This window comes from Carlito syrichta, unplaced genomic scaffold, assembly GCF_000164805.1.
Source record: "Carlito syrichta isolate Samal-C Ts95f unplaced genomic scaffold, Tarsius_syrichta-2.0.1 Scaffold314826, whole genome shotgun sequence".
Lineage (NCBI taxonomy): Eukaryota > Metazoa > Chordata > Mammalia > Primates > Tarsiidae > Carlito > Carlito syrichta.
Window position 1 is genome coordinate 265,237 of NW_007258922.1, and position 18,133 is coordinate 283,369.

At 40.1% G+C, this 18,133-nt stretch overlaps 1 protein-coding gene across 2 annotated transcripts in view; it reads left to right on the forward strand.

Annotated features, from left to right (window-relative positions):
• Positions 1-13,817, forward strand: part of ALDH7A1 (aldehyde dehydrogenase 7 family member A1) — a 51,162-nt gene extending 37,345 nt beyond the window's left edge. The window contains exons 12-18 of one of the 2 annotated variants that reach the window (XM_008072034.2): positions 1,375-1,459; positions 2,612-2,718; positions 5,529-5,645; positions 7,184-7,281; positions 7,480-7,553; positions 12,069-12,144; positions 13,565-13,817. In XM_008072034.2, coding sequence (XP_008070225.1) covers positions 1,375-1,459; positions 2,612-2,718; positions 5,529-5,645; positions 7,184-7,281; positions 7,480-7,553; positions 12,069-12,144; positions 13,565-13,619 — 612 coding nt within the window. In that variant the 3' untranslated portion in view covers positions 13,620-13,817. The remainder of the gene's footprint in view (positions 1-1,374; positions 1,460-2,611; positions 2,719-5,528; positions 5,646-7,183; positions 7,282-7,479; positions 7,554-12,068; positions 12,145-13,564) is intronic. The other variant, XM_021705920.1, reaches the window with a different exon arrangement.
• The last annotated feature ends 4,316 nt before the right edge of the window (positions 13,818-18,133 follow it).

Below are 18,133 nucleotides of genomic sequence, written 5' to 3' on the forward strand. Positions count from 1 at the left end.
AAAAAAAAAAAAAAAAAAAGACGGACATAATCTAAATAAATTAGAATAAGCTAAATGATAAATGAAAATTCAGTCTTTACCTTTCTCACACTATTCATACTTATTTTTTCATGTGTTTTGCAGTAAATGAAGGTTACACTTTCCTTTATTTTTACATTATCCTACTGAAGTTCCCCAAATCTGATACTATATTCATAAAGTGTTTATAATTTATTAAATTAGTTTACCATAAACATTAAATTACATTAAACATTATGCTAAAACTAGGAAAGAAATAGGTATTCCAAATTGGTTATATGGTAAAATATGAAATGACATGAAAGCCAAGCATTTCTTTATTCAAATTTATATTTAGTGTTAAATTTTAATAGATACCATTAGTTATTGCCCTATTCCGTTTCCATAGGGATAGTTAGCAGTATGTAAAAAAAAAAAAAAAATCCCCATGCTCCAAGACCGGTTCTCTTGTCAATTCATCCTTCATGTGGAGACTAACCCAGAGAGTGAATGGCAAGTTCTTCTTTAGCAAATTCTTCTTTGCTACTAGGAATGTAGCTCTAAATTCAGAACTGCCCAGACAGTGCAAAGGTTGGCCTCACCTGCTTAAGACCTCACTCTGGAGACTTCTTTGGGTTGGGGCTAAGTGTTTGTAGTTACCCAGCAGAGGTCAGTGTTATCATCATGCTCTGTGTTCACTGAGACTCAGGATTATAGTTCAGGACAGCTCTACTTGATGCTCTCTACTAAGATGTTCGATGCTCTAGAACAAAAACAGGACTAACAGATTTGCGAAGCTTAGCCAAATAGGTCCTTGGAGACTTGATAAAGACATGGCTTATGGTTTATTCCAACAACCACCTAGAGGAAATTATTAACTTCGTGTAGTTAATATTAAAATTAGAAATTATGTAATTAAAAAAGTAAACATAGCCGGGCTCGGTGGCTCAGCCTGTAATCCCGCGCCTTTGGGAGGCTGAGGTGAGTGGATTGCCTGAGCCTGCAGGTTCGAGACCTGCCCGGGCAACTTGGCGAGACCTCATCTCTACAATAAATAAAAAAAAATTAGCCGGGTGTGGTAGCACGCACCTGTAGCTCCAGCTACTTGGAAGGCTGAGGTGGAAGGATCGCCGGAGCCCAGCAGGTCGAGGCTGCGGTGGCCGGGAGCGGCCACTGCACTCCAGTCTGGGCGACAGAGTGAGATTCCCACTCAAAAAAAAAAAAAAAAAAGTAAACATGCTTTGATTGCTTGTTTTCAGAGATTACAGTATTTTCATAATTATTTAGAAAATTATTAATTGCTTAAAATGATACACTTATTTCAAAATTATACATTTAGTTTACTATTCCCTTGAATATTTCTTTTTTTTCCCTTAGTTTTTACATGAAAACATCCATGATGAGGTTGTAAATAGACTTAAAAAAGCCTATGCACAGATCCGAGTTGGTAACCCGTGGGACTGTGAGTATCTGGTTCTGTTTTCAAAGATATTCCTTTTTGCCAGCTGTTGTTAAGAAGTTTTTCTGGTCTTCTGAATTTTGGAGTTTCTTTCCCTTTCCCAAGAGTCCTGAGGACACTTGAAGAAGAAGGGTATTAGGCATTTGGGGTGACACATCTGCTCCTGGGTTAGGACCCTGTATGCTTGGTGTGGGCTGGTGGTTGAGACTGGGAGATCTTTAAATGGGATGAGACTTGGTGAGCTTTTCTTTCCTCACTACTTCTACACTTTTCCAAGCCACCACCATCTCTTTCATGGAAGGCTGCTAGAATTCCCTGACTGACCTTGCTGTGTCCAGTGTACAAAGTGATTCTTTAAAATGCAATCAAGTTATTTACTCTCCTGCTTGAAACACTCCAGTGACTTCTCATTGCTTTTAGACTAAAACTTAGATTGCTCTTGATTCCCTCTTTAGCAGGCTCCCAATCCTTTGTCATCCACCACCTGCCCCCTGTCCTGCCTGCCTTCCAACCATCCCCCTGTGTACATTTGCCCTCTTGCTCCTGAGTTCTGCCTTCTGCAAACTCCTTTTGGTGCTCCAGGCATGCCAGGCTTTGCCCTGCTGGAAACGTTCTTCACCCAGCTCTTCCGTGACTGACTCGGCTAACATGCTGCTTGCTCACAGAGGCCTATCTAGGTCTTCCTTCTTCCTCTGCCCCTGGGTCACTGTCAGTGCCCTAGTTCCCAGCAGCCATACAGAGTAGCATCAGTCTCTTCCCCCTTGAATTGCGCACCAACTACTGAGACCGTGACATTCTTAGGCTGTGGTGAGACTTTAATGCATAAACTGATCCTGTATTTTGAATTCAGTGCTTTGATTAATTGACAGCCATTTCCCTAAACCAAGAGTTGGCAAACAGATTTGGCCCACACTCACTCATTTGCATATCATCTGTGGCTGGTTTCACCCTACAATGGCCAAGTTGAGTATTGTAATGGAGACCATATATATCCTGCAAAGCATAAAATACTCATCACCTGGTCCTTTGCAGGAAAAGATTGCGGAGTCCTGCTCTCAACTGGGATGATATGGGAAAGGATATAGCCTTAGGAAAGCTGTTCTAATAATAGTGCCATTTATGGGAAAATGAAGAACCTTCCTTTTCTCTCTCCAGCTAATGTTCTCTATGGGCCACTCCACACCAAACAGGCAGTGAGCATGTTTCTTGGAGCTGTGGAAGAAGCTAAGAAAGAAGGTGGCACTGTGGTCTACGGGGGCAAGGTAAAGAACGCTTGAGATGAGTCATGACAGCTTTTTTCCTTCCTTTCCCTCAGGCACAAACAGAGCTCTGGGAAAATTGGGGAAGGGTCCTCATTTGACATTCTCCTATCCCTCTCGAACAGGAAATACGTGTTTTAAAGAATAGCAGCAAACAATGCGTGGTACATTTTGGGGAGGACACACAAGAAACTCAGTCATGATTGCCTTTGAGATGAGTTCCTACAAATTTTTATGGAAAAGATATAATCTCTTCATGGTCCAGGAAGACTTTGTATGCAGAACCATCAGAGTCTATATTTTTTGATTATTAAAAAAAAAAAATCAGTTAAGGCAAAGAACCTTTTTTTTTTTTGGAGTTGGAGTCTTACTCTGTCACCCAGGCTGGAATGCAGTGATCCTTCCACCTCAGCCTTCCAAGTAGCTGAAACTACAGACACGTACCACCATGCCTGGCTAATTTTTGATTTATTGTAGAGATGAGGTCTCACCAAGTTGCCCAGGCTGGTCTCGAACCCATGGGCTCAGGCAATCCTCTCACCTCGGCCTCCCAAAGTGCTGGGATTATAGGTGTGAGCCACCGCGCCCAGCCGAATCTTTTTAAAAATTGAACACATATGACATTTGTTTGTGATTCTTTGTTTTATAGCCAAGGTGTTTTCTTCATGTGTGGTAGGAATTTGTTGTTCCTACTTTTGCATAAATCATAAACTGTGCATTTTCTATAATTTAGTTTTACTTAATTTAAAATTCACTGAGACCTGAGTTTCTTGCAGTGCAATCTGAGAGCAGAATCCTTCTTTTAAGTCTTAGCAATGATGTACCCAAATCCAATTAGCCAGAGGTATGTATAGGTATTTGTGTATTTTTAAAATTTTCATCTATTGGTTTTTTCCTAAAACATTCAACTTAATCTTGACAGAAATATCCCCTTTTTCTTTTGTGAAATATTTATTCTACTTAATATTTTCTTTTTTTTTTTGAGTGAGAGTCTCACTCTGTTGCCCAGGCTGGAGTGTCCCATCATGGCTCACTACAGCCTCCACCTCCTGGGCTCAGGTGATCCTTCTGCCTTATCCTTGGGCAGCTAGGACTACACATATGCACCACCATGCCAGGTTAATTTTTTTGATTTTTTTTGTAGAGATGAAGTATTGCTATGTTGCCCAGGCTTGTCGCAAACTCCTGGGCTAAGCAATCCTCCTGCCTCAGTCTCCCAAAGTGCTAGAATTACAGGCGTGAGCCACCATGCCGGGCCTTTTCAAACTTAATCTAGATGGAAGTATTCCTTTTTTCTTTTGTGAAATATTTACTTAAGTTACAAAATGTAATAAATATGGCATTCTAGTAACAAATATGACTGCCATGCACTAGATCAAGAGTAAGTACCGTTGTCACTTGGCAAACAGAGCTCAAAGGATGAGAGCAGAATTACAGAGACTCACAGGAAAGTCACCCTCCAGCCCAAGCAACTTTCTGTAGGCATCAGAATACTTTATAGATGGAAAGGGAATTGTTAGCTAAGTGGACATGAACTAGTCATTTGGTTATGTGAGGCTGGTTAAAGAGAGTATCTATAGAATACCTTTTTGGAGTTTGTGCTTTTGGTATAATGTGTATTCTTCTGCTAGAGTGTCAACAATACCATAGACTGGGTGGCTTAAACAACATAAATTTTTTTCTCACAGTTTTGGAATCTTGAAATCCAAGATCAAGGTACTGGTGGGTTTGGTTTCTGGTGAGGCCTCGTTTTCTGGCTCACTTATAGCCATGTCTTTATGTGACATTTCTCTGGTGTCTCTTCCTCTTTTTTTTTTTCTCACTCTGTTGCCCAGGCTGGAGTGCAGTGGCACGCTTGCAGCCACATCAGTCTCCACCTGCTGGGCTCAGACGATCCTTCTTCTTTAGGCTTCCAACTAGTTGGAACCACAGGCATGTGCCACCATGCCTGGCGAATTTTTTGATTTATTATAGAGATGTGGTCTCACCAAGTTGCCCAGGTTGGTCTCGAATCCCCGGGCTCAGGCAATCCTTTCACCTCTACCTCCTAAAGTGCTGGGATTATAGGTGTGAGCCACCGTGCCTGGCCTCTTCCTCTTCTTTTAAGGGCCCTATTCCTACTGGATTTGAGCTATATTGTAATTACCTCATTTAACCTTAATTACCTTCTTAAAGGTTCTATCTCCAAATGTAGTCACATTGAGCATATTAGGGCTTCAATATACGAATGTGGGGGACGGCGCAATTCAATATATAACACAACAGCTATAGATTACCTATTTTAAAATTCTATAAATTTAAAAATAACCACTTGCAGCAGTTTTTTTCAATGTAACTTGGTTGTGACACATGGCACAGCTCCCCATCCCTGATTCCCCTTTTTTCCTCTCTACCAACTAAGTTAAAGTGATTAGGAGGAAGACAGAATTTTCATTCATGATAGAAAGTTATTTTGGGGAAATAATTCACCTATCAATGCCGTTTGTTTTTTTCTCAAGTACAGTAAGTCCCCTACATACAAACCTTCAAGTTATGAATGTTAACAATACACATGTGCTTTTTTAATGCATTATTTATGTCCACCAGGGGTTTGTATAGTCTGTTATATACATATAGTACTATATAGCCATTTGTGTTAGTTGAGTACCTAGGCTAATTTTGTTGGATTTAGAACAAATGAACTTATGAATGTACTCTCGAAACTGAACTTTGTACATCGGGGACTTCCTGTCTAGGCAAAGATTGCACCTTCTTACCTCAAGTACTAGAAAATAAAATGCTTTCATTCTTTTTATTTCCTTTCTCTGCATAAGGTTATGGGTCGCCCTGGGAATTATGTAGAACCGACAATTGTGACGGGTCTTGCCCATGATGCATCCATCGCACACACAGAGACTTTTGCTCCGATTCTCTATGTCTTCAGATTTAAGGTAAAAAGGATTCTGTTTCTCTTTTCTCTTTTCTAATAGATGGCAAAAGACAAGAGGGAAATGTCGGCATATTAAATTTTACTTGGTTGGCCTTTAAAGGTTTTAGAAAGTTGTCTGAATAGTAGAAATTTGAGGGATCAGGATAATATGATGAGATGAACACTATTCAGCATGCCAAACTAGCTGCCAGGGAAACCATGATGGTTAGCAAAACAGTGTTGGAGTTTATGGAGCGTGTAGCCCTTATCTCTGGTGTCACCCTATTCTGAGTGGAGTGGGCCAGACAGGTAGCTTCTCCTGAACCCAGGGATTGGATTCAATAGCCTGAGTGCTGTGTACTTGTCAGACTAAATAAGATATGAGAGCAATCTAAAGACCTACAACCAATCACAGAAAAAAAGAACTGAGTACCACATGTTTTCACTCATAAGTGAACCTTGAACAATTATCATAATACTATAAGAAAGTGATTGGCAGTAGTGGGAAATTGCCAGGGGAGGTAGGGGAGCGGGATCGGCAGTAGTGAGAAACTGTCAGGGGGGGGACACACCTCATCAGCAAGGGTACCTGCATAATGAGCATTTGTATATCTAACCCTGAATTATACCCCACATCTTTAAAATAAAAAATTTAAAAAATAAAAACATAGCTATAAACCACGTAAGAAGACAGGCTATGGAGCTTTTAATAGGGAGGTCTCATTCCCTGCCATGAAACAGGCCCTAACCTTGCCAGCAAATGTGTAGGACTGGTTTTAAGACTATAGAGATTGGATCAAGATTAGAATGTGCCATTATTAACAGTTAAAGTTTAGTGAGAATTGCACCCTTTTGAATTTATATGATTTATTTCTTTACATCTTACTTTAAATTTTCTATCATAGATAGGGGAACTAGAGAGTATAATTTTGTGTTTTGTAATGTGTATGTGTATTTGACTGTGGGCTCTTAAATTATTTAGTCTCTCTGGGTCTTAGTCACCCAATCTGTAAATTGGGAATAGTATAAAATCTGTGTCATAGTGTGAGGATTAAATAAATATGACCAGGTGTGATTGCTCATGCCTATAATCCCAGCACTTTGAGAGGTCAAGGTGAGAGGATTGCTTGAGCCCAGCAGTTCAAGAGTAGTTTAGTCAACATACCAAGACCTCATCACTACAAAAATAAAAAACTTAACTGTGTGTGGTGGTATATGCCTGTAGTCCCAGCCACTTCGGAGGCTGAGGTGGAAGAATCATCTATACCCATGAGATGAACGCTGCAGTGGGCTATGATCATGTCACTGCAATCCAGCCTGAAAGACAATGAGACCTCTCACTCAAAAAAAAAAAAAAAATTAGAGGGAAAATCCCCAAAAGTTTTACTTCTTATAAATGATCCAAATTGTAAGAGAAACATAGCATTAGTAAACTCTTGACTATGATTTCCTTTTGTGAATTAGAATTTTACTGGTACATCTCAGGAAGTGAGTTTAATGTCAGTGAAATTTGACCTGAACACTGTAACATCCAACAGCTTCCATCATCTGTGTTTTTAGAATGAAGAAGAGGTCTTTGCGTGGAATAACGAAGTAAAACAGGGACTTTCAAGTAGCATCTTTACCAAAGATTTGGGCAGAATCTTCCGCTGGCTTGGGTACAACTTTATTTGTCTATTTTGAACAGTTGCATAAATCTGATTTATGTGGTGAGTGAATTTTTAAAAAAACAAAGTCATAGTTGAAAATCCATTTTTCATCATTGACGGTCTTTGAGTTTTTGTTTGGGTCTTTCATTTATGTGTTTTGTTTTTAATTTCTTGTCCATTGCTCTCACCCTGCCTCCATTTTTACAGACCTAAAGGATCGGACTGTGGCATTGTAAATGTCAATATTCCAACAAGCGGAGCTGAAATCGGAGGTGCATTTGGTATGTAGAGAATCTCCTCTTCCATGTTGGGCAGCAAAGAAAAAGCAGTTGTAATGTTTAGAAACATTGGATCAGGAAACTGAAATACTACTTATGTTCTGAAGTAATCTTATGTGATCTAATTTGCCTGAAAAAGCTTGTATTCTGTATTCAAAGTTATTGTTTAGAATCCTGCATTTTTCTCCTTAGATGCAGTGTCAGATTGAAGCAGAGATCTTTAAGCTAAGATAGGTGAACCCCTGAAATAGGGGCATGTTTATCAGGGAGTGGGTCCAAGACCTACAGAAGATTAAGAATGCCTACTTCAAAGCCAGGAAATTTTGTACAAAATATTCTGGTTTTTATTTGCAAAGTAGACATAATAAATATTAAACTTTTTTTTTTTTTTTTTTTGATTCATGGTTTCATTTTGCTGCCCAGGGTAGACATGATCATGGCTCACTGCAGCCTCCAACTCTTGGGTTCAAGTGATCCTCCTGCCTTAGCCTCCTGAGTAACTGGGACTTCAGGCATGCCACCATGCCTGGCTAATTTTTTAACTTTTTGTAGAGACAAGGTCTTGTTCTGTTGCCCAGGCTGGTCTTGAATGTCTAGGCACAAGTGATCCTCCCACCTTGGCCTCCCAAAGTGCTGGGATTATAGGCATGAGCTACGGCCCCAGGCCAAACATATCTTTTACTAGATAGAATACTAAGTTGTTTCCTTTCACTGGGCCCTGCTGCTATTTGCTCTTAATAAACCATATGTTATTAATGCTTAAATTTTTGTAATAGTCAAAAAAAACTTTAACAATTGTATATTAAGTTTTCCTTAGTATGGTAAAAACAGTACCTTTTTAAAAAAAAAATAGAAGCAAAACAAATATGCATGAATACAGGTAAAAGTTTATATAATTAGTGGCATTCTTGTGTTTTTATTTTATTTTATTTTATTTATTTTATTTTTTTTGAGTCGGAGTCTCACTCTGTCACCCAGACTGGAGTGCAGTGGCCACTCCTGGCCACCGCAGCCTCGATCTGCTGGGCTCCGGCGATCCTTCCGCCTCAGCCTTCCAAATAGCTGGAACTACAGGCATGCACTACCACGCTCATGATTTATTGTAGAGATGAGGTCTCACCAAGTTGCCCAGGTGGGTCTTGAACCTGCAGGCCCAGGCAGTCCACTCACCTCGGCCTCCCAAAGCATTGGGATTACAGCCTGAGCCATCAAGCCAGGCTCTTTTTTGTGTTTTTAGACCAAACACTACAATTACTATTTGGTGCACAGACTTCGACAGAATTTTTGATTTTTAGTTCACTCCTCACCCCTGCCCTCTACTGTAGTGGTTTGAATGCATGAGTGTCTATCTGCTTCTGTATGCATCTAATCCGTTTCCAACCCATACCTACTTTATCCAGTTGACTATTTTTCATTTAGTTTCATAGCTAATTTTAAAAGTGTTAAAAACAGTCTGTAAAAATTTTTTAAAAAAATTTTTTGTAGGGTCAGCGTCTTACTATGTTGTCCAGGCTGGTTTCAAACTCCTGGGCTCAGGCCATCCTCCTGCCTCGACCTCCCAAAGTGCTGGGACTAAAAAGTCTTATGATGAGAAAAGCAGTTCTGCTCACACTTTCTTCCTCCTCTTTTTCAGAGTCTACTCTGAGATTTTTCTTACTAAAATAAAAAAGTTGCCTTTAGTTTATCTCAGTTTTTCTGAATAGTGTGCTTTAACTGCTATCTCTTTGACAACTTTAGGCATTTGCTCTATTTTGATAGATTAACCCTTCTAGACTTTCCTTCCCTTTCGCTGTCTCTTCCTTGTGTGTGATATGACATAATTGCCTGGGGTGATGTTCAAAGGAAACCAGGCACAGTCTTCCAAGAGTCTTCTTTCAGTGGAGACATACAAGATGTGCCTTGTCCTTCCAGCAATGAGTTGTGACAACATGTGTGAAATGTTGTTTACCATCAAAACTCATTAGAACTTGGTGCCCAAGACTTTTACTGGGGTTGGTCATATAAGCACCCTCTGCTGAGCACATACTAAAATTCCAGATTCCTAGGAGAAAAGCCAGTATTAAGCAGGTATTAAACCACATTGTTTATACAAACACAGTTTAGCCTCAGTGAGCTACTTTTATCATTTAAGGAAAGTCTTATATTCGTTTAGGAAACTGTTTGCCAGTCAAGTTTCCAGATGCCAGCAGATTTTCAAGACATGCAACAGGTCCTTGAATGATATGGTATTGTTATAATGTTGATGAGGAAAAATAAAAAAATTGATTCCCAGTGGGGGCCACTGTCTGTGTGGAGTTTGTATGTTTTTTCCATGTCTGCGTTAGCTTTTTTCCAGGTTTTCCATATCCCACATCCCTAAGCTGTGCATATTAGGTGAATTGGTGTGTCTAAATGGTTCCAGTCTGTGTGCATGTGGGTGGGTGTGAGTGTGCCCTGAGATGGAATGGTGTCCTGTGCAGGTTTGGTTTCCACCTTGATCCCTGAGCTTCTAAGATAGTCTCCAGTCACTTGTAATTCGGAACTAGAATAAGCAGGTTGGAAAAGGAATGACTAAATGAGTACAAGTTATTGTAAAATAAAAATGTGTAAAGTATACAGTAATCATACAAATATACAACAATAAACACTGCTTGAAAGCACCCAGTGAACCCACCATATTTGTTGCTATTTGTTTTTGAACTGTGTGGTGGTAGGAGGTGCTCCTTAAAATTTTTGTTCTGTAAATATTTATTCCTTCTTTTAACCCACCACCACTATGATTACTGTCACTCACTGATTCACCAAAAATTAGGTAAATAGTTATCTTATTTGTTTTTTTTTCCCCTTAAATGTATGTATAGATCACATTTATTTCAATGTTTTATAGTAGAAATGTTTGAGGTCTTTTTTAGAAATGTGATGTTTTTGAGACCAGAAATATGGTATAGTAACTTAACTCTTGTTTATATTAATTAGCCTATGGTAAAATTGTGGGGTTGTTTTGTTTCTTTTACAATGTTACACTTAAAGTCGTAGTTTCTTTTTTTTTCTCTTTTGAAGAGAGGAGTTTCACTATGTTGCCCAGGATGGTCTCAAACTCGTGGCCTGAAGTAATCATTCCTCCTTGGCCTCCCAAAGTACTGGGATTGCAGGCATGAGCTTTAGACTGTACACAGCCTCAAGTTGTAGTCTCAGATAACCTATCAATGACATTAAATTAGGACATACTATACCTTCTGTGCTTTTTCTGCGTAGTTTGTGATAATTTGTTTTCAGAATTTTGTAGCCATTACTCATTTGTCTTCTGGTTTCTAGTACTGCAGTTGCAAGGTTCATCCATTTTGGTTTCTGATTCTTTTTTTCTCTACTTTCAGAAAGTTCTGGGTTTACTATTTATGCCTGACATTCTGAAATTTATTAATAATATATCTCAATGAAGATCTATGTAAATATTTTTTGTCTGACCATCAGTAGGCAGTGTTTGGCCTCATTAGGATATTGGGACTCATAGTTTTCAGTTCTAGAAAGTTTTTACTGGTTTTCTTTTACTTGGTAGTATTTCTTTGATGATTTTCTTTTATTTTCTCTATTTAAATTTCTAGAGCTCTTGTCATTTGAATGTAGCCTCTTGAATTGATTATCTAATTTTGCTATCTTTTTTCTTCTATTTTCCATCTCTTTCATCTTTTTGTTTTTAAAATGGTAGATTTTCTCAATTTTTTTCTCTAATCTTAAGTGTTTCTCCTCTGCTATTACTAAAAACAACACCAAGACTTACTTCTTGTACTTTGATGGCACATTTTTAAATAGTACTCTTTTCTTGTTTTATAGAATCTTTATCTTCTAATTACCTCTTTTAAAGATAGCATTTAAAGATATTTTATTATAAAAGCAATATACATAGTAAAATATTAGAATATTTAGATGAGCATAAAAGAGAAAAAAATTGTATTTCCACTGACTAGAGTTTTCTACCTTTTTTTTTTTTTTGAGTTGGAACTCACTCTGTTGTCCAGATAAGAGGGCAGTGGCATGATTATGGCTCATGACCTCCTGGGCTCAGGTGATCCTTCTCCCTTAACCACCCAAGTAGCTGGGACTACAGGTACATGCCAACACACCCAGCAAATTTTTTGACTTTGTTTTTTTGTAGCAACAAGGTCTTACTATGTTGCTTAGGCTGGTCTCAAGCTTCTAGGCTCAAGCAGTGCTCCTGCCTCACCCTCCCAGAGTGCTGGGATTTCAAGTGTGAGCCACTGCACCTGGCCTGATTTCTACTTTAATTACCTTAGTCTAACTGTATTTTTTTTAAAAAGGGCTTCTTCCTGATATCTTTCTATTTCCTCTTAGTTCTTTCTATTTTATTTTTCCTCTTAGTTCTGTTTTGGTCTCTGCCTTTTATTTATTTGTGGAGGAGATACTGTGGCTGAATGTGAAGTAACTGGTCAGGTAGCTCTGTTCTCTTAATTTCAGCGACACTGAGTAGGAACCCATACAGAAACTGTTCGAAAGATGTGAGAGTATTTTGTATTTCTCTAGGAGGAGAAAAACACACTGGTGGTGGCAGGGAGTCTGGCAGTGATTCCTGGAAACAGTACATGAGAAGATCTACTTGGTAAGAAAGGGCTTTGGGGAGATGGTTTGGGCTTAAGCTGCTTTTACGTGCTTCTACTGTCTGTGCTGTCTTTGTGCACTTCCACTTGATTTTGTTTTTCCAGTGTTTCACAGCTGTCTCAGAGAATCTGTTTTGTATTCTTATTTTTCTAGCCTTCTCGTCCAACTTCAGCTAGTGTCAAGCCCACATCTAGGAAACCATCTTATCTTGGTGGTGGTTTCTATCCAGGAGATAGCATGAGAGCAGGACACGTGAGGGTCAACCAGGTGAAGAATGCAGAAAGAGCTGTCCTTTTCACTTTCTTCTTGAACGCAGTCACCATCCTCATAGATCACAGAAGCAGCAGACAACAGAGGCAGGGAGGGGCCTACAGGTCTGACTGGCAAGCTGGGAGCTACCAGCTCTTGAATAGCAAGCATGATCCTTGGAAGTGAAGGAGTTCTTTCACCCAGCACGTGTGTAGCTGTGGCTAGTCTGCTACTGGGAGATTTTGTCTAGGACTTGTTTCTTTTATTTTGTCTCCCTCTACCCTTAGGTAGAAATAGCTTTTATGGAAGGCTGAGGCGGAAGGATCACTGGAGCCCAGCAGGTCGAAGCTGCGGTGGCCGGGAGTGGCCACTTCACTCCAGTCTGGGCGACAGAGTGAGACTCCAACTCAAAAAAAAAAAGAAATAGCTTTTATCCAAATGCAATAAAACAAAGTATCCAGGTGTGTGGCGGTGTTGTGTTGCAGAAAGAGCCCTGAGTGAGGAACCAAGAGATGCCTGTCCCAGTCCCATTTGCTCCTGTCACTAGCTCTGGAGACTCAGTCAACCTTGCTTCCTTAGAACCTCTGCCATTGTGTTCCTGTCAGGAGTTTCTGAGGTGCTTTTAGCCTGGGGTGTTCATGCTCATTGCCGGCTTCCTGTTCTTTGAGGTCATCATGTCCTGGTTACTTGTTTTGTGCATTTGAGAACCAGAGGGGCAAACATACTTAGTTGTGATTTTTCTGGAACCCATTTAGAGAGGATGCTTTTCCTCTCACGAGAAAAACCAGTGATGACCAGGTGACTTGTTAATAAATAAGCTTTCATTTCTAAGTTGTTATATTTTCTTACTTCTATCAAAATATCTATGTTTTCCCTAATAATTTAGTACAAGTTATTTACAGATATAAATAAGAAAGTTACAGCTCACATATTCTTGTGCCCTGTTCAAAACAAAATTGTGAATAATATAGCGTCTTTCCAGATTTTTGTGTTTCTCTTTTTCTTTATTTTATAATACTGGATTCATACTAACATTGTCTTGTAGCTTAAATTTTTTTCACCAACTTACAACTTGGACATGTTAATATATATAGGTCTACATTTTTAAATGACATGAAAATATTCTATATTATGTATCATTCATTTACTTTTGTTCCTTTTTCCCTCCCTAGCACAATCAACTACAGTAAGGACCTTCCTCTGGCCCAAGGAATCAAATTCCAGTAAAGGTGTTTTAGGTGGACATTACTGGATTTTAGGCATTCCTGCAGCTGCTTCTGAAGAAGATAAAGAAAATTAAAATGTGCCTTGAATAAATGCATTATTTTGAAATATAACAGTGACTAATCCCCTATGACCCCAAAACTCTGACTCATTTTTAAAAATCAAAATAAAATTATCACAACGTAGTCATATTCACTAAAAGATGGGTTGGATGGATTTTTACATCACTAATTGTATGTGATTTTTTGTTTGTTTGTTTTTTTGAGTTGGAGTCTCACTCTGTCACCCAGATTGGAGTGCAGTGGCCGCTCCCGGCCACTGCAGCCTTGACCTGCTGGGCTCTGGCGATCCTTCTGCCTCACCCTTCCAAGTAGCTGGAATTACAGGCACACGCTACCACACCCAGCTCATTTTGATTTATTGTAGAGATGAGGTCTTGCCAAGTTGCCCAGGCGGGTCTCAAACCCTCAGGCTCAGGCAATCCACTCACCCCAGCCTCCCAAAGGCACGGGATTACAGGCTAAGCCACCGAGCCCGGCTTGTACGTGGTTTTTTTAAGTTAATGATTATTTTATAATTACAAAAGACAGAACATGCCAGGATAGGAATATGAGGGAAAATACAGAGCAGACTAGAGAAGAAAGTAGAAGTCTTTGCAGTAGATGCAGGTGTCTTCTGAGCAAGAGAAGAATTCCTGTGGTGAGTACTGATTTATGTTACCCATTCTGGCATGTACTGGACATGTGATTGAAGGGAGATGTGGCCCTTATATGCCAAGAATTGTAGCACAGTATTTGTGTGGAAAAACTTGCCATGTTTAGAATGACAACAGGCATTCACCACCAGTTATGGCTCTTGCTCATGATGGCTGTGTCAACTTGGAAGAGATTTGCAGGGTAGACATAGATTTTGCATTTTTTTAGTTTTAAAAATTTCTTGTAGAAACAGGGTCTTGCTATGTTGTTCAGGCTGGTCTTGAACTGCTGACCTCAAGTGATCCTTCTCACATTGGCCTCTCAAAGTTTGGAGGTTCCACACATGAGCTACCATGCCCAGTAGACAGATTTTACTCCGGTCCTAGAGCTTGCCAACTGCTGAGGCCTCCGAGGCCAAAACTGCCTTCACAGAATTCTGTTGAAAGCACATCTGGCGTGGTGGCTCACACCTATAATCCCAGCACTTTGGGAGGCCGAGGTTAGAGGAGAACAGCTAGGCAACTTGACAAGACCTCATCTCTACAAAAAATTAAAAATTAGCTGGGCGTGGTGGCATATGCCTGTAATTCCAGCTACTTGGAAGCCTGAGGTGGAAGGATCACCTGAGCCCAGCAGGTCGAGGCTGCAGTGGCTTGGAGTGTACCACTGCCATCCAGCCTGGGTGACAGAGTGAAACTCTGACTCAAAAAAAAAAAAAAAAAGGAAGTACATCTGGATTTTATATGCAACTTTAGAACATTTTCTTTCGTGGTTAGGCTTCTGCAGTTGCCCTTGGATTTGTCCTCTCTGTGTGTGGCAGCATGTGTTCACAGAGAGCTGGGGAAGGCTTACTGCCAGAGTCCAGCTCCAGCAGAGTCCAGAGATTCCTGAAGGTGGAGACGGCATTAGTGCTGTGAGGAAGAAAGACTTTGGACAACTGTTCTGGGAGTAGAGCAGATGCTGTTTATTGTGAGTTAACAGTGGGTTTTTATCCCTGATTTGCAAAGTCATCCTTACAAAGCACATCACGCACAAATCACATGAGCAGGACTGGGTGCACGAGGGGCGCCCCCACACCCGGCAGATGTTTTCTCAAGCATGGGGAAGAATAAATATAAAATTCTTTTTCTGTTCCTCATGCTTGGCCAATGTTCCTCAAAAGCAGTTTTTCGTGTTCCTATCTGATTGTTTTACAGATTACAATGATCTTAAATTGACATTCCACTAATCAATAACCCAAACCCGAAACTTACAATCTTACTTGTTACACATTAAATTCTAAACTTTTAACTAACAATCTGAACCTGAAACTAATAAAAATTATAAATCCTCTCCTAAATAATGAAACCTATTCTTTTACTAAACAGTCACTAAAAGTTCGAACAGTAGTTTCTGGCTCTAGGCTTTGAAGCAGTCCATGCATAGAGTTCTTTCTTCTACGCAGAGCAAAGTTCATCAAGAAATCTCCTCAAAGCAATGTAGGTACACATTCCTTCATGTATGAGAAGTCCCCTTGTTTCAGCTTCCCGGAGTCCAGGGCCTATTACTGTTTCTATAATTCTTATTCCTAAAATTTAAAACTTCTAATGATTTTATTAATGCCTAAAGTAATCCTTAACCTATATACCTAACACATATATCTAATTCACTCTAACTTTACCTATAAAGCTAAATTCATATTCAAAACCTTAATTACCTACTATACTTAAACTTTATCCAACTCTTAACTCATTACTAATCTTAATCTTATAAATTTCATAAATCTCATACATAAATCCTACATAAATTTCTAAATTAATCAATAAACTAAAAATTCTTAACTCATTATCTATAACTCGTGACTAAGCAAAAAGATCTCCTTTTTTTTTTTGAGTTGGAGTCTCACTGTGTCGCCCAGACTGGAGTGCAGTGGACGCCCCGGCCACCACAGCCTCGACCTGCTGGGCTCCGGCGATCCTTCCGCCTCAGCCTTTCGAGTAGCCAGAATTACAGGCACGCGCTACCACGCCCAGCTAATTTTTTGATTTATTGTAGAGATAAGGTCTCGCCTGCCCAGGCAGGTCTCGAACCTGCAGGCTCAGGCAATCCACAAAAAGATCTCTTTAACGTACTTCAGAGTTTAATTATAACATGGATTGAGAAAGCCAGACCACGTAGTGGGAAGTGGAAAAGCGAACAATGGTGTTCTAAAGTTACTGTGTGTTGTGTATGCCTCACACACTATTGTCCTCATGCTCAACTGTACAGAATGCTTCTCTGCCAATGGTGTCAGGCAAGGTGGAAGGCAAAGGGGTCGCAGCCCCCGAGCTCGTCCTTGCGGCCCAGGGTCAACGGTACTGCTGTTTATGCAGACCTCCAAGGCTGGCTCCCAACAGCTTACTTATTTTATTTTCTTATTTTTATTTTTTAGTTGGAGTCTCACTCTGTCACCTGGGCTAAAGTGCAGTGGCATGCTCCTGGTCTCTGCAGCCTCATCCTGCTGGGCTCAGGCAATCCTTCTACCATAACCTTCCAAGTAGTTGGAACTATAGGCATACACCACCATGCCCTGCTAATTTTTTATTTATTGTAGAGATGAGGTCTCACCAAGTTGCTTAGGCTGGTCTCGAACCCTGGATTCAGGCAATCCTCTCACCTTGACCTCCCAAAGTGCAGGGATTATAAGTGTGAGCCACCATGCCTGGCCAGAAAGTTTACTTTCTCAGTGCTGAGAGTCTGCCCTTTCTTGTTGACAAGCTGCCTAGGAGCCTTTGGGCAGGTCCAGATCAGAGACTCCTCCTATCCTGTCCTCCTGGCAGTCTCTTCTCCCCCTCTGCATGGCAGCCACCACCCCCTCTACTCCTGCCAGGGTGGCCAAGGGCAGAAGCCTTTGAAGAAGACGGCATTTGTAGGCAACCCAGTGCATCCGGATTTGGAGAGATTTGAACAACTGGCAAAGAGTTTAAGGTAGGATTATGACCCAAAAATGCAAACAATGAAAAACTAAAGTATAAATGTACCATGGAAGGAAAGGGATTCATAATGTGTCCTATGAATCATGTTTCACTAGACATGCTGTTGTCAAATTGGATGTATGAATCAAGTGAAATAACTGATGATTTAAATATTGAGATAGGCAGGAAGAGCTCAGGGGCCAGGGTAGGTAAGAGCACTTACCTTAGGTATCAGTTTTGGGTAAAACTGATTCTGAAAGCTTTCTTTGCAAGGAGTTCATAATTTTTCTACATATTTTTAGAACGAGAACTCACTTTTTTGGTCATAATGTTCATTTAAAATTTTTGCCTTTAGGCCAGGCTTGGTGGCTCATGCCCGTAATCCCAGCACTTTGAGAGGCTGAAGCTGGAGAATTGCTTGAACTCAGGAGTTCGAGACCAGTCTGGGCAACAAAGTGAAACCCTATCTCCACAACAAACAAACAAAAGTTAGCCAGGTATAATCCCAGCTACTTGGGAGGTTAAGGCAGGAGGATCACTTCAGCCAAGGAGTTTGAGGCTGTGGTGGGCCATGATTGTGCCACTGCACTGGTTGATAGTGAAACCCTGTCTCAAAAAAAATTTTTAATTGTTCTTTTTTTACTGACTTAACAAATACAAGTCACTTATTAATATTTCTAACCACACAAGTTAAAGTGTATATTAGTAAGTCTTATTGCCATATATTTGAAGGTGTGAGGAGTCTTGTGCTGCCCGTTACTGGGTGTTTTGGAGCATTTTTTGACTACTGCTACCTCCTAAATCCTGTGTTCTTTTGTTTTCTTTTTTCTTTTATTTTTTTTGAGTTGGAGTCTCCCTCTGTCACCCAGACTGGAGTGCAGTGGCCGCT